Source organism: Mus caroli, unplaced genomic scaffold (assembly GCF_978045245.1).
Source record: "Mus caroli unplaced genomic scaffold, Mus_caroli_1 scaffold_15, whole genome shotgun sequence".
Classification (NCBI taxonomy): Eukaryota; Metazoa; Chordata; class Mammalia; order Rodentia; family Muridae; genus Mus; species Mus caroli.
The window spans coordinates 8,721,673-8,740,084 of record NW_028227270.1 but is presented as its reverse complement, the minus strand read 5'-3'; the positions used below and the strand labels follow the sequence as shown (position 1 = coordinate 8,740,084).

The window sequence follows — 18,412 nt, the reverse complement described above, 5'->3', positions numbered from 1 at the left end:
CCGAGTGCTGGGATTAAAGGCGTGCGCCACCACCGCCCGGCCAGTATAAATGTTTCTACAAAATTGTAGTGCTGTTAGTAGAAAAGTTTATGAAATTCACTGGTATGTGTTGTTGAAGAATTTAATATTTGAACAGTGAACAGTTTTACTTACTGAAACATTAGAAGCTAAAAGTAGAAAGCAGGAGAATACTGAATTTTAAGTAATATTTATGTACCACAGAACTGCTACCTACTCATCTCGGCTCTACAATTCTACGGAGGGCACTAAATGGCCAAGCCAAGCACTTTTCATAATGGCTTTTAATTGAATGGAAGATGTCCATTTGAAGCTTCCTTTTTGGCATTTATTTGTATTGTATGTGGGTGGGTACACACATGCCAGGGCACACGTGAGAAGTCAGAGGAGAACTTTGGGAATAGGTTTTCTCCATCTTCCACTTGGGTTTTTGGGCGTCTAAGGCTGATGATTTATACTAACCATGTAGCCACCATTGTGCTATCAATGTCTTAATACTAACCATGTATCCACCATTGTGTTGTCAATGTCTTAATACTAACTGTGTATCCACCATTGTGCTGTCAATGTCTTAATAGCTTGTATTCACTTCTATGCAGTGATTCTAGGCAGATCTTTTTTTTTAACCTTCAAATTAGTTTTTTTTTTTCATTAAGATTCGTCTTTTATATATATTTTAGAGTAGACCAACTTGTCAAATTCTATAACAATGTAATCAGATCTTGATTGAAATTGCATTGAATTTTTCAGTCAATATACCGTAATTAATATCATTAGGCTATTGATTTAGGATTAATCAGAATTGCATTGAGTTTATAGGTATGGGAAGAAAATACGCTAGGATATTGTTTTCCTATCCATGATCATAGCAGAGTTTAAGTTTCTGTTTAATGTCTTTCGCATTTTTCTTGCTGAAAGTCTTACATACTTTAGAAATAGTTTTTCCGTGATGCCTTAATTTGGCTTTGTAAATGTAGTTTCAGTCTATTATAAGACTCATACTTTTTGTTATAAAAAATTCAGACATGTACAAAATAAACAGAATGATACAAGGACTCTGCATATTCCTCACATGAGTGTGACAGCTGCCAACCTTCTTCTGTCCCCATAGTCTGTAGCGGGGTTTTCTAGTTCCCCACTTCTAAAAAAATGACTGCCCCTTGAGAACACTTTTTAGACATTTTATTCCAATTGATGCTTCAGTGAAATTTTAATATCGCCTTTAATAAATGGTATTATCTCCACATTATGTCTCTTAAAAGTAATTTTTTTCCTCCCTTCATGAATGACTTTTTCTCCTTGAAAACGATATCACATGCATTGAGAAAGCCTGGGCTATAAAATAGTCCACACGCCCTAATTCAAGCATTAAAGTATCTGTAGTTATGTTTGTTTCTTAGGTATTAAGCATGACCCTGTACCAAACAAACAACAATGTCTGGCTTAGCACGCAGCTTACCCATCAAACATTCAGGATAGAACGGCATGAGTGCCTGGGCACCTGCATGTGCCTGTACCCTTTGGTGCTTCCTCCGGTGGGACTCCACAGTTCCTACAAGCACATTAGTTCCTATACAGCCTTAGCTTCCTAAAAGCTTCCTGTAGCTCCTGAAAACTTTAAGTGGCTTCCCAGATAGGCTCGGCCAGGTATGGTTGTTGGTCTCCTTTGGCATACTTGAGAACATAAAATGTAGCTGTCCTCCAATAAACCGATGTAAATATAAGAAACCATTGTATACATTATCTTCCTTCCAAACTTTTTGACTACCATTAATTCAGTCTTGTGAGTAGGTTTTGTTTGTTTTTTTAAACCTTATATAAAATTATTATGTAATTTTTTTTCTACATGGCACTATGAAGCAAGTGACATTTCTCTCGTGTAGGCAAAGGAAACTAAAAGTGAAATATGTAACGCTGAAATAGCTGGGGGTCAGTGTACTCAATGATGCTCTATGAGGAAATAACTACTTTTATAAACAAAAGACTTTAGGTGGCGATGGGATTTGGCGCGGTTCATTCATTGTCTAATTACATGTTTATCTTTAACTTTTAGATTTTATTCATCACATTAATGACACAGACACTGTACTGAGCACCAATAATAGCAACCCTGGTAAGTAGCTTGGAATTCAGTTTGTTTCCTTGTCCCCATTCCTGCTCCCGAAAGGACTTAAAAATAGAATCCATGACCCCATTTAAGGTAAATGGTTGGGGAAAAAATGTTACTATGTTACTGACTCACTGTTAAATTATTAGTGTTATGTTTCGGAATAGGTGTATCTATTAAAAACAAGTGGGAGTGTGATTCCCTGGTGGGGCACCTGCCTGGCAAGTGAAGCCTTGGCTCTGACCGTCAGCCCCATGAAAGAATAAAGATTAAACAGAGCATTAAAATGAGATATCCCAAGGGCAACAGGCCTGACAACCTGACTTTGGCCCCGTGGACCTACATGGCTGAGTAAGGAACTGTGGCATAGCAAATAGGTGATAGAAAGATAGATAGATAGATAGACAGACGGATGGATGGATGCTGAGAGAGAAGAGAGGAAGGGGGCAAAGAGAAACACATTGTCCAGGCTCCCAGTTCTCAGGGTCCCATCTAGACTCTTCGGCTGCTCTCCATGCAGCGAACTGCAGAATTAGTTTGACTTGTTCACATTCTCCAAATTGTTCAGTTTTTCACCAATGAGTGAGGACTTCTGCTTTTAATTCCCTAACACATAGATTGTTTTTTCTTGTTACTGTTGTTATTAAGAAAAGAAACAGAGAGGGCCAGTGAAATGGGTCAGTAGGTGAAGGTCCTTGAAGCAAGCCTGGTGGCCTGAGTTGAGTCCCAAGGCCTGGACAGTGGAGGGCAGGCATTGACTCTGCTAAGTTGTCCCGTGACCTCTTCACACGAGCTGTGACAAACATGCACACATACACATAATAACTCTAATATATTTTTAAAAGAGAAAACCTTGCTAGTTAGCCTTTGTATGGCTAATAATGCAACAGTTACTCCGCATGAGATTTCCTGTATTATTGAGATTCCATAAGTCCAGTATTTTCAGTCCAGCAATGGGGCCAAGGAACATTCTATAGGTGCTTTCTCTGGTTCCTAATATAAGTGCATGCTACCTCAAAACTTTTGAACGATTCCCTTACCTTTCACTATTTATGTTTGGGTGAAAGATTCCTAAAAGGGGGGGGGGGGGGCGGGCACCATTTCTAGTCATTTTCAAAGCTTCTTAAACTGATTCTCACAGACCAGGCCACTGGACCCTCAGCTCTGCCCTGGGTTGGTAGCTTATGTCTATCTTGATGGAAGAGCAGTCGATGCTCTCAGGGAATTTAATGAAGAAGGAGCTCTTGTCTATACTACAGCAGTTCAAAGAAAGTGACTTATCTCTGGTTCAGAACAAAAGTGCATTTTATGTGGAGTTCTGAAGACCCACAGACAAAGAGAGAAACAAGACAGCAAGGTGCAGGAGTCCACAGAGATGAGGCAAAGACCAAGGCCTTGCTTGAGAGGACTGGTTAGACTTTGGATGTAACCACGGGGCAGAGGAAGCATGGTGGCCCTCCACCAGACAGTGTTTACTCGGATGTGCAACCCGGAAGTGGAACAGAGTTCTTTGTAGGTCAAATCCCAGGAGACTTGTCTGCGGATGAGTTCGTGCCCCGCTTAGAGAAGACTGGTCCTACCTGGGGTCTACGCCTCATGACGGATCCACTCTCAGCTGCTGTCCAGGTTATGGATGAAGTGAATGGAAAAGAAATAAAAGGGGAAGAAGTTGAAATTGTCTTAGCTAAGCCACCAGACAAGAAAAGGAAAGAGCGCCAGGCTGCCTGACAGGCCTCCAGACGCAGTGCACATGAAGATGAGGGTTATCACCCTCCTCCCGAATGCCACCGCCAATGAGAGGTCAAGGGCGTGGAGGGAGAGGTGGGTAAGGCTCCCCTGCAGATTACTATGGCTGTGAAGACGCTGACGATGATTATCACGACTATCACGAAGATCCCTACTGTGGCTATGATTATCACGACTATCACGAAGATCCCTACTGTGGTTATGATGATCACGACTATCACGAAGATCCCTACTGTGGTTATGATGATCACGACTATCACGAAGATCCCTACTGTGGTTATGATGATCACGACTATCACGAAGATCCCTACTGTGGTTATGATTATCACGACTATCACGAAGATCCCTACTGTGGTTATGATTATCACGACTATCATGAAGATCCCTACTGTGGTTATGATTATCACGACTATCATGAAGATCCCTACTGTGGTTATGATTATCACGACTATCACGAAGATCCCTACTGTGGTTATGATTATCACGACTATCATGAAGATCCCTACTGTGGTTAGATTATCACGACTATCACGAAGATCCCTACTGTGGTTATGATGATCACGACTATCACGAAGATCCCTACTGTGGTTATGATGATCACGACTATCACGAAGATCCCTACTGTGGTTATGATGATCACGACTATCACGAAGATCCCTACTGTGGTTATGATGATCACGACTATCACGAAGATCCCTACTGTGGTTATGATTATCACGACTATCACGAAGATCCCTACTGTGGTTTTGATTATCACGACTATCATGAAGATCCCTACTGTGGTTAGATTATCACGACTATCATGAAGATCCCTACTGTGGTTATGATGATCACGACTATCACGAAGATCCCTACTGTGGTTTTGATTATCACGACTATCACGAAGATCCCTACTGTGGTTATGATGATCACGACTATCACGAAGATCCCTACTGTGGTTTTGATTATCACGACTATCACGAAGATCCCTACTGTGGTTATGATGATGTCTATGCCATAAGAAGAGGAGGAGGAGGAAGAAGGGGGTGAGGTGCTCCACCACCACCAAGGGGGCGCGGAGCACCACCTCTAAGAGGTGGAGCTGGCTCTTCACAGAGGAGGGGCACCTTTGGGACCACCAAGAGGCTCAAGGTGTGTCAGAGGGGATCCTGCACAACAGCAGAGAGGCCATAGTTCTTGTAGAGCTCGGGACAGTCGAGGGGGCAATGTAGGAGGCAAGAGAAAGGCAGATGGGTACAACCGGCCTGATTCCAAACATCGTCAGACCAACAACCAACAGAACGGGGTTCCCAACTCATCGCTCGGCAGCCACTTCAGCAAGGTGGTGACTATTCTGGTAACTATGGTTACTATAATGACAACCAAGAATTTTATCAGGATACCTGTGGACAACAGTGGAAATAAACCTTCGAGGGCTTGAAAACGATTGTCAAGATCCAATTGACTCTAGATCTGCATTCTTCAAACAAAATTAGCCTAACTTCCATCTTTAGCAGTGTGCTGCCATTTGTATTCAGCTGAAGAAGTCACTATTGTGTATACACTCAAGGCTTCTTTTTTTCTTTTCTTTTCTTGATGCTCTTGGGCATTACTGGGCCTGCATTCTCTGGGGTTACAAAGCTTTTATCCTTCCAAGCATCATCCTAGTTGCAGAAGAAACTGTTAAATCGTGATTTTGCAGAGCCTTTGGTTTGAACAGTTGTGGGTTTTGGGATTTGGAATGGAGTACATAGGAGTGTGAAGTATGCTGTAAATAAAAGTACGAGCCAGTGCTTGGTCTTAGTAGTTTTAAGAAATTAACGCACACAGACTTAAGTTTCCTTGTATTGAAAGTAACCTATGGCTGCATGTTTTGCATTCCTAGGAGCAGGTTAAGTATGTTTGTAAGTTGTTATAACCACACCTCTTTAAAATCTGCCCCTACAAAATTTGTTTGGCTTAAACATCAAAGCTGTGACAAGCTGTTCTTCAATGTGATTGTATTTCCAATTTCTTGTTCATGTAAAATATCAATAAAACTCAAAAATCTATTCAAAACGAACAAAAAGATTTCTAAAGTATGCATACAACGCTTCCAAGAAGGGAGCCTGCATTCATGCTGGCAGCTGAGCAGGTGCCAGTCCCCGGGCACAGTGACTCTCCAGCTCGTGCGCTCTCAATCTCTGACCTGGCACACTCTTGCTTTCACAGTGATATGTCCAAACGCTGGCAGTGGTGGCCGTCCTGACAACAGTTCCATGATTTTCTACAACAACACAGAAGTGCAGTTGTTTGAGAAGTGGTGGGACAAGTCCAGAACAGTGCCCTTCTACCTTATAGGGCTCCTCTTGCCGCTGCTCAACTTCAAGTCTCCTTCATTCTTCTCCAAATTTAATATCCTGGGTAAGACGCTGCTTTGTGGAACTTCCTGCCAGTGGGGTGACAGTCACCTCCCTACTGTTCTGAGCTGCTTAACTTGTTCATTCATACTATTCTTTTGATTCTATTGCCTTTTGTTTTTTCTGTAAAGTTTGGCGCACACACACAAAAAAAATGGACACAACCATTTCAGGTTCTTTTTGCTTTGTTTTGTTATGTTTTGGTTTTTGGTTTGGTTTTCCTGATAGGAATTACTAGGTTTCCCATCTAACCGTCTAGAACAACTCTTACTTCCTGTGAGAATGCAGCTAGAGGAGATAGACTAAAGTCTGAGGAGATATCAAAAGCTCCCATTTAAGAGTATTGCACTGCCAGGTGTGTTGACACACACCACTAATCCCAGTGCCAAGGAGATGGGGCACAGGAGCAGGAGTTCAAGGCCATCCTTGGCTACAGAGAGAACCAAGGGGGCGGGCAGACAGGCATTGCAGAGAATTACCATCTAACTTTAAATGGAGAAGATCATTCTGGAGCTGTTTTTCCTCACTCATCCATCCATCCATCCATCCATCCATCCATCCATCCATGTGGTCTTTGGGATCAAACCCAGTGCTTTAAAAGCAAACAGAAAGGCAGCAGGGCCTTGTGCCTGCCGGGCAACGCGCTCTACTGCTCAGCCCTAGCTCGGCCTCTTGGGTTCAACCTGCTCTCTGCTCTTCCTCAGTTTTGCCTTCATAGTGCAGTTGCCTCCTTAAAGGAATGGATCTCTGTGTGTGTGTCCTGCTCTACTGAAATCCCCAAAGGAATAGTTTAACTCTACTTAAGTTGACAGAGCAAAAGTGTAAAGATAGGCTCTGACTGTCTCCCTCAGAGCAGCATGGAAGCCAGCATGAGCACAAGAAGGAGCTGCTCCATAAGCTCAGCCTCCTGTCTTCATCTTTCCGAACCAGCTGATCTCTCAGCTTAGAGGCTTGCTGTGGTTCCCTGACTCGCTTCTGTCTTCCCAGTGGAACAAGTCTTTCACAAGCGCATGAACTTAGAGTTTGCACAGTGAGACACCAGCAGGCTCAGGCTTCCATGCAGACTTCTTAAGGACAGTCTGCTGTTGTCCTCCATGCCGTTTCCCCTTCCTCCTAAAACTGCCACTTCCACAGAGCAGCAGCAGCCTCCCAGGGCATTCAGAAACAGCTCGGTTGTCCTCCGTGATGACTGCATCTACTTTCTCAGGAGGAATAACCTGGAGTTGGAGCTGTAGCTCAGCCAGCGGGTGAGCACTTCCCTGGTGGATACCAAAAAGGCTCTGAGTTTGATTCCCAATGCTTTGAAAAACATTTATTTTTTTAATTAAAAGATAAGAATTCTCTAATTGCTACACTACTAAAACTTCTGTATGGCAGAGCCATATGTAGCTGCTAGCTCATGCATTTGCCCTGAGAAAATGCTTGCTATCTTTCTTTTCTTTTTCTTCTTTTGACTTTCTTGTCATTTCAAATTAACTTGGCAAACTTTCCAGGTGTGTTAGGTATCTCCCAACACTAAAAACAAAAGAAGTTGGTTTCACGGTTCGGTTTGGTTTTCGTTTTTCTTGTCTAGCTGACAATTGTGTGGTGGCCTTGGTTCGTTGCTTCCACTGGGTTCCTAATCGGACGGAGCAGTTCCCACTCAGTGGGTGACTCGTGGTCTCCCTAGTCTTGGGTCCTTATGTTTATTTCCTACCCGATTGTTTCATTCTCTGACAGCCCACGCGGCTAAACTCTCTAGAACCTAGCTGGGGTTTTTTAAAAAATCAATGAAGATAGTTTCTGCAATCCAGGTTTTTCAAGTAGTCTGTAAGATATGCAAAGATGAGGCATGGTTTCTAGGTTTGCCCGTTTGTCCTTACAGGAACGGTGTCTGTCCTCTATTTGATTTTCGTTGTTACCCTGAAGGCTGTTCGCTTAGGATTCCATCTGGAATTTCACTGGTTTGCGCCAACAGAATTTTTTGTACCAGGTGAGTTTGTCAAAATAAGAACTCAATCACTACATAATGACAACGTGTTCTTTAAGGTGACTGCTATGGACTGTAAGTCTGAAACAGGCAATAGCAGGATAATGTGCTAGCTCTCACTGCTGATATCAGCACTTGGGAGGCAGAGACAGAGTTCTAGGCCAGCCTGGGTCATGGAGTGAGATGTGCCTTAGAAAAGCAAAAATAAATAAACAATACAGGACAACAGTTGGTATTTCAGACAGCTAAGGATAACCAAGGTTTTATTTTCAACTAGACACTTGAAGTCTATTTAATTTATAGTACCCTTAAAAAAAACTAAAGTTTATTCTCAAGACCTTTCTAGGGAACGCATGCTTTGAGTGTCAGAGACTTAGAACATCGTGATGCATGTCGATAATTTGCTCATAAAAATCATTGTTCATGGCTGGGCCTGACGGCACACGCCTTTAATCCCAGTACGCACAAGGCAGAGGCAAGCAGGATCGCTGCAACTTTGAGACCAGCTGGCCTTATTGTGATTTCCAGACCAGCCAGGGCTACATAGTATGCATCGTGAGACCCTGTCTACAGAAAGAAAGAAGGAAAGAAAGGGAAGGAGGGGCGAGGGAGGGAGAGAGCAAGTGAGAGGAAGAAAACTCATTCTCCTTATAGGTTTTTCTGTTAGTAATTTTATGTTTTTCAGGTTAAGATTACAATTATTAAATGGATTTTATACCTGTCCCATTTCTCTTCCCGATTATGATATGACAATTTAGTTCACCCAAATGTAAAAGATGTACGACACTTAAAGAAAAAAGCACCAATAAAACAATGAATAAATGAATGAGTGGCCACTAAATGAGAAAAACGATTAAGAAAGGAAAATGACTGTCTCACACACATCTTGCACAGTGATCATGAGCGAATGGCACTGATTCTGGTTTAGAGACTGGTCTGCGTTCCGCCATCAACGCTAGCAGCCTGCAATCCCCGTCGCTACTCAGAAGCGGGCTGTGCTTGTGAAGTTTGTGCTTGGAGCTGTCTCTCTCTTTGTCATTGTTGTTTGTTTGTTTGTTTATTTATTATAACTTTTGTAGGTTTTCAAGCTGCATTGAGTAGGAGGTTATTGGAAACTGTTGATTATGTTACTATGGCTACTTGTTCTCAGCACATTTGACTTTATTCTCTTTGATTTTCCAACATATTGAGCCTTGAAAGGGCATACTTCTTTCCAGATGGTGTGGTGGCACACACCTTTAATCCCAGCATTGGGGAGGAGGAGGCAGCTGGATCTCTGTGAGTTCCAGGACAGCCAAAGCTACATAATTGAGAGACCCCGTCACAAAAAGACAAAAAGAAAAGAAAAGAAAAAAGAAAAGCCCACTGACAACGGCAGTATTGAATTCTTCCACTGATCGACAGAAATAGTCTAGGATATTGCTTTTTCATATTCTATCTATTGTTATTTATTAAGCAATAGTGAGGGAAGTTTCTACTAGTGATAGTACACTAAAAATAGTTAGTGGAACTAGAGACAAGATATAGCAACTAGGAGTATTTGCTGTTCTGGTAAAGGATTCACACTTGGCTTCCAGAACCTGCAACCACCAGGTGTAACTCCAACTTCAAGGAACCAGTGTACACCACATCCTCACACAGACACAGTTACACCTGTGGGTGCCTGTACCCACACCACATCCTCACACAGACACAGTTACACCTGTGGGTGCCTGTACCCACACCACATCCTCACACAGACACAGTTACACCTGTGGGTGCCTGTACCCACACCACATCCTCACACAGACACAGTTACACCTGTGGGTACCTGTACCCACACCACATCCTCACACAGACACAGTAACACCTGTGGGTGCCTGTACCCACACCACATCCTCACACAGACACAGTTACACCTGTGGGTGCCTGTACCCACACCACATCCTCACACAGACACAGTTACACCAGTGGGTGCCTGTACCCACACCACATCCTCACACAGACACAGTAACACCTGTGGGTGCCTGTACCCTCACCACATCCTCACACAGACACAGTAACACCTGTGGGTGCCTGTACCCACACCACATCCTCACACAGACACAGTTACACCTGTGGGTGCCTGTACCCTCACCACATCCTCACACAGACACAGTTACACCTGTGGGTGCCTGTACCCACACCACATCCTCACACAGACACAGTAACACCTGTGGGTGCCTGTACCCACACCACATCCTCACACAGACACAGTTACACCTGTGGGTGCCTGTACCCTCACCACATCCTCACACAGACACAGTTACACCTGTGGGTACCTGTACCCACACCACATCCTCACACAGACACAGTAACACCTGTGGGTGCCTGTACCCACACCACATCCTCACACAGACACAGTAACACCTGTGGGTGCCTGTACCCACACCACATCCTCACACAGACACAGTAACACCTGTGGGTACCTGTACCCTCACCACATCCTCACACAGACACAGTTACACCTGTGGGTACCTGTACCCACACCACATCCTCACACAGACACAGTAACACCTGTGGGTGCCTGTACCCTCACCACATCCTCACACAGACACAGTAACACCTGTGGGTGCCTGTACCCACACCACATCCTCACACAGACACAGTTACACCTGTGGGTGCCTGTACCCTCACCACATCCTCACACAGACACAGTTACACCTGTGGGTGCCTGTACCCACACCACATCCTCACACAGACACAGTAACACCTGTGGGTGCCTGTACCCACACCACATCCTCACACAGACACAGTTACACCTGTGGGTGCCTGTACCCACACCACATCCTCACACAGACACAGTTACACCTGTGGGTGCCTGTACCCACACCACATCCTCACACAGACACAGTAACACCTGTGGGTACCTGTACCCTCACCACATCCTCACACAGACACAGTAACACCTGTGGGTGCCTGTACCCACACCACATCCTCACACAGACACAGTAACACCTGTGGGTACCTGTACCCTCACCACATCCTCACACAGACACAGTTACACCTGTGGGTACCTGTACCCACACCACATCCTCACACAGACACAGTAACACCTGTGGGTGCCTGTACCCTCACCACATCCTCACACAGACACAGTAACACCTGTGGGTGCCTGTACCCACACCACATCCTCACACAGACACAGTTACACCTGTGGGTGCCTGTACCCTCACCACATCCTCACACAGACACAGTTACACCTGTGGGTGCCTGTACCCACACCACATCCTCACACAGACACAGTAACACCTGTGGGTGCCTGTACCCACACCACATCCTCACACAGACACAGTTACACCTGTGGGTGCCTGTACCCACACCACATCCTCACACAGACACAGTTACACCTGTGGGTGCCTGTACCCACACCACATCCTCACACAGACACAGTAACACCTGTGGGTACCTGTACCCTCACCACATCCTCACACAGACACAGTAACACCTGTGGGTGCCTGTACCCACACCACATCCTCACACAGACACAGTAACACCTGTGGGTACCTGTACCCTCACCACATCCTCACACAGACACAGTTACACCTGTGGGTACCTGTACCCACACCACATCCTCACACAGACACAGTAACACCTGTGGGTGCCTGTACCCTCACCACATCCTCACACAGACACAGTAACACCTGTGGGTGCCTGTACCCACACCACATCCTCACACAGACACAGTTACACCTGTGGGTACCTGTACCCTCACCACATCCTCACACAGACACAGTTACACCTGTGGGTGCCTGTACCCACACCACATCCTCACACAGACACAGTAACACCTGTAGGTGCCTGTACCCACACCACATCCTCACACAGACACAGTTACACCTGTGGGTGCCTGTACCCACACCACATCCTCACACAGACACAGTTACACCTGTGGGTGCCTGTACCCACACCACATCCTCACACAGACACAGTAACACCTGTGGGTACCTGTACCCTCACCACATCCTCACACAGACACAGTTACACCTGTGGGTACCTGTACCCACACCACATCCTCACACAGACACAGTAACACCTGTGGGTGCCTGTACCCTCACCACATCCTCACACAGACACAGTTACACCTGTGGGTACCTGTACCCACACCACATCCTCACACAGACACAGTAACACCTGTGGGTGCCTGTACCCTCACCACATCCTCACACAGACACAGTAACACCTGTGGGTGCCTGTACCCACACCACATCCTCACACAGACACAGTTACACCTGTGGGTGCCTGTACCCTCACCACATCCTCACACAGACACAGTTACACCTGTGGGTGCCTGTACCCACACCACATCCTCACACAGACACAGTAACACCTGTGGGTGCCTGTACCCACACCACATCCTCACACAGACACAGTTACACCAGTGGGTGCCTGTACCCTCACCACATCCTCACACAGACACAGTTACACCTGTGGGTACCTGTACCCACACCACATCCTCACACAGACACAGTAACACCTGTGGGTACCTGTACCCTCACCACATCCTCACACAGACACAGTTACACCTGTGGGTGCCTGTACCCACACCACATCCTCACACAGACACAGTTACACCTGTGGGTGCCTGTACCCACACCACATCCTCACACAGACACAGTTACACCTGTGGGTACCTGTACCCACACCACATCCTCACACAGACACAGTTACACCTGTGGGTGCCTGTACCCTCACCACATCCTCACACAGACACAGTTACACCTGTGGGTACCTGTACCCACACCACATCCTCACACAGACACAGTAACACCTGTGGGTGCCTGTACCCACACCACATCCTCACACAGACACAGTAACACCTGTGGGTGCCTGTACCCACACCACATCCTCACACAGACACAGTAACACCTGTGGGTACCTGTACCCTCACCACATCCTCACACAGACACAGTTACACCTGTGGGTACCTGTACCCACACCACATCCTCACACAGACACAGTAACACCTGTGGGTGCCTGTACCCTCACCACATCCTCACACAGACACAGTAACACCTGTGGGTGCCTGTACCCACACCACATCCTCACACAGACACAGTTACACCTGTGGGTGCCTGTACCCTCACCACATCCTCACACAGACACAGTTACACCTGTGGGTGCCTGTACCCACACCACATCCTCACACAGACACAGTAACACCTGTGGGTGCCTGTACCCACACCACATCCTCACACAGACACAGTTACACCTGTGGGTGCCTGTACCCACACCACATCCTCACACAGACACAGTTACACCTGTGGGTGCCTGTACCCACACCACATCCTCACACAGACACAGTAACACCTGTGGGTACCTGTACCCTCACCACATCCTCACACAGACACAGTTACACCTGTGGGTACCTGTACCCACACCACATCCTCACACAGACACAGTAACACCTGTGGGTGCCTGTACCCTCACCACATCCTCACACAGACACAGTAACACCTGTGGGTGCCTGTACCCACACCACATCCTCACACAGACACAGTTACACCTGTGGGTGCCTGTACCCTCACCACATCCTCACACAGACACAGTTACACCTGTGGGTGCCTGTACCCACACCACATCCTCACACAGACACAGTAACACCTGTGGGTGCCTGTACCCACACCACATCCTCACACAGACACAGTTACACCTGTGGGTACCTGTACCCTCACCACATCCTCACACAGACACAGTTACACCTGTGGGTGCCTGTACCCACACCACATCCTCACACAGACACAGTAACACCTGTGGGTGCCTGTACCCACACCACATCCTCACACAGACACAGTTACACCTGTGGGTGCCTGTACCCACACCACATCCTCACACAGACACAGTTACACCTGTGGGTGCCTGTACCCACACCACATCCTCACACAGACACAGTAACACCTGTGGGTACCTGTACCCTCACCACATCCTCACACAGACACAGTTACACCTGTGGGTACCTGTACCCACACCACATCCTCACACAGACACAGTAACACCTGTGGGTGCCTGTACCCTCACCACATCCTCACACAGACACAGTAACACCTGTGGGTGCCTGTACCCACACCACATCCTCACACAGACACAGTTACACCTGTGGGTGCCTGTACCCTCACCACATCCTCACACAGACACAGTTACACCTGTGGGTGCCTGTACCCACACCACATCCTCACACAGACACAGTAACACCTGTGGGTGCCTGTACCCACACCACATCCTCACACAGACACAGTTACACCTGTGGGTACCTGTACCCTCACCACATCCTCACACAGACACAGTTACACCTGTGGGTACCTGTACCCACACCACATCCTCACACAGACACAGTAACACCTGTGGGTGCCTGTACCCTCACCACATCCTCACAGACACAGTAACACCTGTGGGTGCCTGTACCCACACCACATCCTCACACAGACACAGTTACACCTGTGGGTGCCTGTACCCTCACCACATCCTCACACAGACACAGTTACACCTGTGGGTGCCTGTACCCACACCACATCCTCACACAGACACAGTAACACCTGTGGGTGCCTGTACCCACACCACATCCTCACACAGACACAGTAACACCTGTGGGTGCCTGTACCCACACCACATCCTCACACAGACACAGTTACACCTGTGGGTACCTGTACCCTCACCACATCCTTACACAGACACAGTTACACCTGTGGGTGCCTGTACCCACACCACATCCTCACACAGACACAGTTACACCTGTGGGTACCTGTACCCACACCACATCCTCATACAGACACAGTTACACCTGTGGGTGCCTGTACCCACACCACATCCTCACACAGACACAGTTACACCTGTGGGTGCCTGTACCCACACCACATCCTCATACAGACACAGTAACACCTGTGGGTGCCTGTACCCACACCACATCCTCACACAGACAGTTACACCTGTGGGTGCCTGTACCCACACCACATCCTCACACAGACACAGTTACACCTGTGGGTGCCTGTACCCTCACCACATCCTCACACAGACACAGTTACACCTGTGGGTGCCTGTACCCACATGAACATACTTACACAACAGAATTATACTAAACATAAGATAAATATGTTTCTAAAAATGTGTAACCAGGGAAAGGAAAAATAGTCATCTGGGAAACAGAAAAGAAGAAATTTCTGAGTACATAGTGAGTCATTCATTTTCCGTTGTCCAGTTTTATAAAGTACAAAGGGGAAACAACAGAGATTAAACAAGGCATGTTTTCATAACTAGGATCCTAAAATTACTATTAGGGACTGTCTGAAAAATGAAGTGTTCTAAGTGTTTTCTGGAAGGCTAACTAAATACCAGAGCACTGGAGAGGGTAAGCCTCTACTGTCCTCATGAGAAGTCACACTGTGCAATTCTGATGGAACTTTGAATATTCTTGTTTCTTTTACAATTATTCATGACACTCATTTATTTATGCACATACCACAGGATGTGTGTGGACATCCCAGGACAATTTTTGACACTGGTTTTCTTCTTCAACCTGTGGGTTACTGAGTGTCCTAGTCAGAGTTTCTATTGCTGCAACAAAACACCAGGACCAAAAAAGCAACTTGGGGAGGAAAGGGTTTATTTTGCTTACACTTCCACATCACAGTTCATCATCAGAGGAAGTCAGGACAGGAACTCAAGCATGGCAGGAGCTGATAGAGAGGCTATGGAGGGTGCTGCTTGCTGGCTTGCTCTTCATGACTTACTCTGCCTGCTTTCTTACAGAACCCAGGACCGCCCTCCCAGGGAGGGCACCACCCACAAAGGTCTGGGCCCTCCCCAGTAGTCACTAATTAAGAAAATGCCTTACAGCTGGATCTTATGGAGGCGTTTTCTCGACTGAGGTTCCTTCCTCTCTGATGACATAAAAGAAGCCAGTGCACTGCGTGTGGAACTCGGGTTGTCAGTCTTAGCAGCAAGTGCCTTTCCCCGATGAGCATCTGGCTTGCTCTGTATTCTTATTTCTAAACCTCGATGCTTTAGTAAGTCCGTCATCAGCTTTGCTCTTGGGTAGTAGTTGGGGAAAAACTTAAGCACTTATTCTACTTTCTTCGCCATTCAGACTTTTATCCCCTAAGTAACGTCACATAGTCAACTGGCTTTATGTGCTGTCTGTGTGGTAACCAGTCCCAATTTTACATCTCCAGCCCAGATCCTCCAAGAAGGCCATTCTCACGGGCCCAACTCACACCTTCTCTGTCTCTGTCTACGTCCTTGTCTGTGGCCATGTCAAGCTCAAATTGACGAAGACCAAATACTTAGGTGTTTAAGTGTCCATCCCTGTCAGGCAACCTGTGTGACTCGCTCTTCTCTCAGACTCTTCCAGCTTTGTTTTCCAATTGGTCAAACACTCCATAGTCTTTGACTGTTCTCCATCTACACTCAATCCATCTGCAAAGTGCGTCTGTTTTATTCTTTAAAAAACAGCTGATCATCTGACTTCTGAGCATCTCAACCCAAAAGAACTATGTCAAGCTATTAATCTCATGCCTGGATTACAGTAGTGTCCTCCTAACTAATGGTCTGTCTTCTCCACTGAAAACTATTGTACACCCAGCAGTTAGAGTAACCCTTGTAAATCAACCCAAGCCAGTTTGGTCATGCATACCTTAAAGGCTCTGGAGTTTAAGGCCAGCCTGAATGACATAATAAGCCCCATCTTAATACAAGAACAACAAAACACAAACCAGAACCCACAGGAATCTGTAATGATTTCACGTGTCATTCAGAATGGCACCAGGTCTGTCATAGTCCTTAGAGCCAGTCTGGTCTGACTACTCTTGTCCTTGACTTGCCTACCGCTTTCCCTCTGACTCACACCACATTGCACTGGCTGTCTTGCTGTTGTATGTTGCACATTCCTATCTGAGAATGTTGGCATTTGCTGTTCCCAGCATATGAACACCCTGTCTTCTCAGATCTCCAACTACCTATCCACCCTCAGTCTCCTTGAGAATTCTCTTTGAAGCTCTTCCCAGCACTCAGTCTTGTGTGCAGGTACCTGTGGTATCTGTTAATATGCCTGATTTTAGTGAGTCAGGATCTTGGGGGGCCCAGCTTACTCCAGTCCATTTTGTTCCTGAGTGTTACCAAGTAGCAAAAGTTGCCGTAAAAGGAACTTAGACAGAAATGTTGCTCAATGTTTTGGGTTCTTGAATTCTGATATTGAAAATTTATTTTCTATTTACATATCTGTCTCCTTTAACTGGAATATTACACTCTGAGAAAAGGAGTAGTATTCTTGTTTTGTTTTGTTTTTAAACTACTGTATTACTGTATGTCTTAGTCAGGGTTCCTATTCCTGCACAAACATCATGACCAAGAAGCAAGTTGGGGAGGAAAGGGTTTATTCGCCTTACACTTCCATACTGCTGTTCATCACCAAAGGAAGTCAGGACTGGAACTCAAGCAGGTCAGAAAGCAGGAGCTGATGCAGAAGCCATGGAGGGATGTTCTTCACTGGCTTGCCTCCCCTGACTTGCTCAGCCTACTCTCTTATAGAACCCAAGACTACCAGCCCAGGGATGGTCCCACCCACAAGGGGCCTTTCCCCCTTGATCACTAATTGAGAAAATGCCTTACAGTTGGATCTCATGGAGGCATTTCCTCAACTGAAGCTCCTTTCTCTGTGATAACTCCAGCTGTGTCAAGTTGACATAAAAATAGCCAGTACACTGTGGTATTCCCAAATCCTATAGATTTCCTGGCACACATGGTGCTAATAAGAGATAAGTGTTGAAGGTCAGTGAGCTGACTCAACAGGTAAAGGCACCTGCTGCCAAACCTGACGCCCTGAGTTCAATCCCCGAGATCCACACACGCCGAAGAGAGAACCAGCTCCCTCAAGTTGTCGTCTGACTGCCACACTCACACACACACACACACACACTCATACACACACTCATACACACTCATACACACTCATACATACTCATATATACACACACACTCTCACACACATACTCATACACACACTCATACACACTCACACACACACACATACACACACTCATACACACTCACACACACTCATACACACACACATACACACACACACACATACACGTACACACATACACATACACACATACACATACACGCACACACACACTCATACACACAAATAAAACAACAAGCTGTAAAGAAAGAATTATTGAC

At 46.1% G+C, this 18,412-nt stretch overlaps 1 protein-coding gene and 1 pseudogene across 6 annotated transcripts in view; both read left to right on the top strand.

The window, feature by feature from the left end:
- Window positions 1-18,412, top strand: part of Slc38a9 (solute carrier family 38 member 9) — an 83,297-nt gene that overhangs the window by 38,582 nt on the left and 26,303 nt on the right. For all 6 annotated transcript variants that reach the window (XM_085830816.1, XM_021180274.3, XM_029468391.2 and 3 more), the window contains 3 exons: window positions 2,072-2,131; window positions 6,062-6,253; window positions 8,114-8,221. In XM_085830816.1, coding sequence (XP_085686942.1) covers window positions 2,072-2,131; window positions 6,062-6,253; window positions 8,114-8,221 — 360 coding nt within the window. The remainder of the gene's footprint in view (window positions 1-2,071; window positions 2,132-6,061; window positions 6,254-8,113; window positions 8,222-18,412) is intronic.
- On the top strand, window positions 2,204-5,275 carry LOC110308426 (heterogeneous nuclear ribonucleoprotein R pseudogene; annotated as a pseudogene).